This window comes from Rhagoletis zephyria, unplaced genomic scaffold (genome assembly GCF_001687245.7).
Source record: "Rhagoletis zephyria isolate East Lansing unplaced genomic scaffold, Rhagoletis_zephyria_1.1 Rzeph_scaffold_09161, whole genome shotgun sequence".
NCBI classification, from domain to species: domain Eukaryota; kingdom Metazoa; phylum Arthropoda; class Insecta; order Diptera; family Tephritidae; genus Rhagoletis; species Rhagoletis zephyria.
The window spans coordinates 1,453-5,014 of NW_016166240.1; the positions used below are offsets into that span (position 1 = coordinate 1,453).

General features: G+C 32.7%; 1 protein-coding gene across 1 annotated transcript; it reads right to left on the reverse strand.

Annotated features, from left to right (window-relative positions):
- Positions 1–688: 688 nt before the first annotated feature.
- Positions 689–1,030, reverse strand: LOC108375589 (uncharacterized; the record flags this gene model as incomplete). The annotated part of the gene is made up of 1 exon (XM_017631733.1): positions 689–1,030. A coding segment is annotated over exon 1 (342 nt), but the record flags the coding sequence as incomplete, so codon positions are not given.
- Between the last annotated feature and the right edge of the window lie 2,532 nt (positions 1,031–3,562).

Below are 3,562 nucleotides of genomic sequence, written 5' to 3' on the forward strand. Positions count from 1 at the left end.
GAAAAGCATTTCAAGGAAAAGGTATTTAAAATTATTGATGTGAAAGCTTCAGCTTTTGTTTTTTTGAATATGATTTGTAATACATACAGTGGTGGTCACATAATTAGATATACTACTTTTTATAAATTCTGATGATTTATTTTTTCTGTGCTTATTTTTTTTTTACAAAAATGTAATTTATACTACAACGAAAACCATGTAACTCAATGTTTCTAACCTTGTACCAGTTTCATAAAAATTCGCAAAATTCAAAAAAAAGGTCGTAAAAATTTCAAACTATTGCATCAAAATTTATACTGCAGTTTTATAGGTCATTCAATTTTGTGTAAAATATTATTCATATTTCAGGCGGCTAAAAATTCGCATTGATTTTCGAGATTTTTTTTTTTTGTTAACGGTGTTGCTAATTTTCGTACATGTATGTAAGCGAATTTTTTACAATACGGGCAATTATTTTTCAAATATTTAATTTTTCGCTAATTTTTTATAAATATATTGTTAATTCTGCAACAAAACCCCCCAAAATCAGAGTTTCAAACCTTGTGCAGAATTAAGAAAAAGTATGCTAAATTTCATTCAATTACTGCACTTTTTATTTACGCTCTCTAGAAAAAAGTTGAGTATGCAATTTTTTAGCCCATTCAATTTCAGTATAACAAAGTGCAAGTTTGAGGTAGCTACGACTTACCATTGATTTTATGCAATAAAACTTCTCAAAAGTGTCCTGTCTTTCCAATTCATCGGCTCTGCAGTTTCCTGCAATATCTTCACGGTCTGAAACTAATATGGCCGCCTGACTATCGGAACATATGTTCACATCCTTGACTGGTTTTACAATCCTGTCAGTTTCTCTGATTGGTCCATCGATGCGAGGTGCATATTTAACAAATAAATTGCCAAAACGAGATCGAGAGAAGTATAGTTGGGTTTCGCCATGCACCTTGCAGATTTGTTTAGCTGCCTGCGTTTCGCTTCCTCTTTTCTTGAAGTAGAATTTCAATATCTTATAATTATGCACTTTTTGGCACATGGTAAGTAGTTCATATGGACTTTTTATCAGTTCCAAGCGAACTGCAGACCTTTATTATAACCTTGAACATATCAAAATCCAAAAACGCTATAATCCATATCGTCACTTTTGATACTTTCGTCGACGCTATGCGTTTTTTTTGCTGCCATCGAGTTTTGCTGTTCGCCATAATTTTACTTCTTTTTACTTCGCTTAGTCGCCATAAATGCATATTTATGAGCAAAGCGATTGATTTTTGTTGTTTTTTTTGTTCGTGGTTGGTGGTTTTATGATTATTAAATAATAGGGGTATTCTTTGAGTCTTGCAAAGCCTCTACACAGTGCATGGCTTACAAAGCTGTCCCATACGAATACCGCTTTTTACTGTGCAATCGGTGCACTGTGCAAGGGCTTTGCAAGACTCAGAGAATACCCCTAATGATTACATGCAGTGCAGGTTCGCAGAAGTAATATATATATGTACATACCCTGCAGCGGGGTCGTTGACAATTGTCGCTTTCGTACTAGTTACATTACTAGTTCCAATAGCAGATTATGCCCCAGGTAGTAAGAAATCGAGCTATATTGATTACATATTGCACCTTTTTTTAAATGTTATTGGTCGTTTTAATATGATAATGCTCCCTTATTACATAAAGGATCTTGTTATTTGTGATTTTAATGTAATTGAAAAGTACCAAATTAAAGCAATACATAACTACTACTTTTTATTTTATTTTTTTGTTTCTTTTCAATCTGTTTATATATAAGCAGGCAGAAAATGAGAAAAATAATTCGAAAACTATGATTTATATAGATTTTTGTACGGGCTATACGATGGTACCATGCGTTTTCCGAAAATTTTCCATTTTCATGGTGAAAATTCTGAACGATAATTTATTTGTAATTTTTCTCAATTATGGTCATTTTTTCCTTAGATAGTCATCTACAACACTGTTTTAAAACAAACATTTTTTCTCAAACTTTGTAACACAACTTTTGCATTTGAACACAAACGCTCTCTTAATTAATTGTCACCTCCTAGGATTGTCAAATGCGACAGTAGAAAGCATGTGTGGTAGATTTGCGAGGTATCGGTATTCGACTCCCGAAAACTGGTGAATTCACTAGTTCTGTACTAGTGCTTTCCGCTGCAGGGTATATAGCACTTACGCATACATTGCTACTAATTGCAGTGGGTATGTATGTACATTTACACCCTACAAGACATTGCTGAGCACTTTAGGCAAAAATTCTCACACATTTACACTTTTGTTTTTGTAGTACGGCATAAATGAGTAGTTTGCCTATTAGTACTGAGGACTTTCTGATGACAACATTGAGGGGAAAGTACTCAATTTTTTCCCATGGCCTGAACGAAAATGAGGACTTTGATAAGCACTTTTGTGATTAGGGATAATGATAATATGAGTACTCATATGATACTCAGCTGTCTTGTAGGGCATATACATATGTTTGTCTGTGAAATATCTCAACGCGCTTGTTCCCATGGCATATTAGCGCATGTGTGCCTTATATGCATGTTCGTATGTACATATATACGTATGTATTTATGTATGTAAGGTGATGAATTTGCATATGCTTAGTATGAATGCATGTAAAGTTCTTTTTTTTTGCTCGCGTGCGCTCATATTCGTTTGCAAGGTCAGTTTCTGATAAAGTTTTTCATTTTCCGCGTAATTTAGCCACTAATGGCAATAATACATACTAGCCGCATATGTGCATGTTTATATGCATTCATATATGTTTACATACATGTATAGACTTGTATCTACATATCTATATATTAGGGCTGTGCGATTAATTGATTACTTAAAATTTTAATTAATCATAAAGTAAATAACTCAATTATTCGATTAATTGGAAATTATGATTCAGTTACTCGAGTAATCAAGATTTTTGATTAACCAAAAACAAAAATATTTGAGTAAGTTGCTTTATGATTAATCAACATTTCGAGTAAAATGAGTAATCAACATTTCAACTCTTTGCATATGTATAAAGTAGTTAAATTTCGTTGATACTTTGAAAACAACGTTTCTGTTTTCAAAAACTAAAACAAAAAATTTTTTTCATATACAGAATGTAAAAAAGAAAATAAGCATTTTCCAAAGCAAACTCTTTTAACGAGCAAAATTATTTTTTTTGAGTAATCATATTTCAAGTAACTCGATTAATCATCGTTTTGAGTAATCAAAATCTTGATTACTCGAGTAATTGATTAACCGAATAATTGATTAACCAACTTGCTCGAGTAATCAATTAATCGCACAGCCCTACTATATATGTATGTGCATTAGGGTGGTCCTTAAACGTAGGACATAGGATTTCCTAAGCCTCAACCTCTACGTCGATGCTTCTATAGTCGAAGATATTTTGATCCTGATTAAAGTCGGATTACCCTATGAGGACGTCTTAAACGACTTCAGTTGGGACCAAAATTTATATGTGATATCCTCGACTTTAGTAGTATCGATTTTGGGTATTAAATGGAAAAAAATGTCAGTCCTATCGCTAATTCCGTGTGAATAA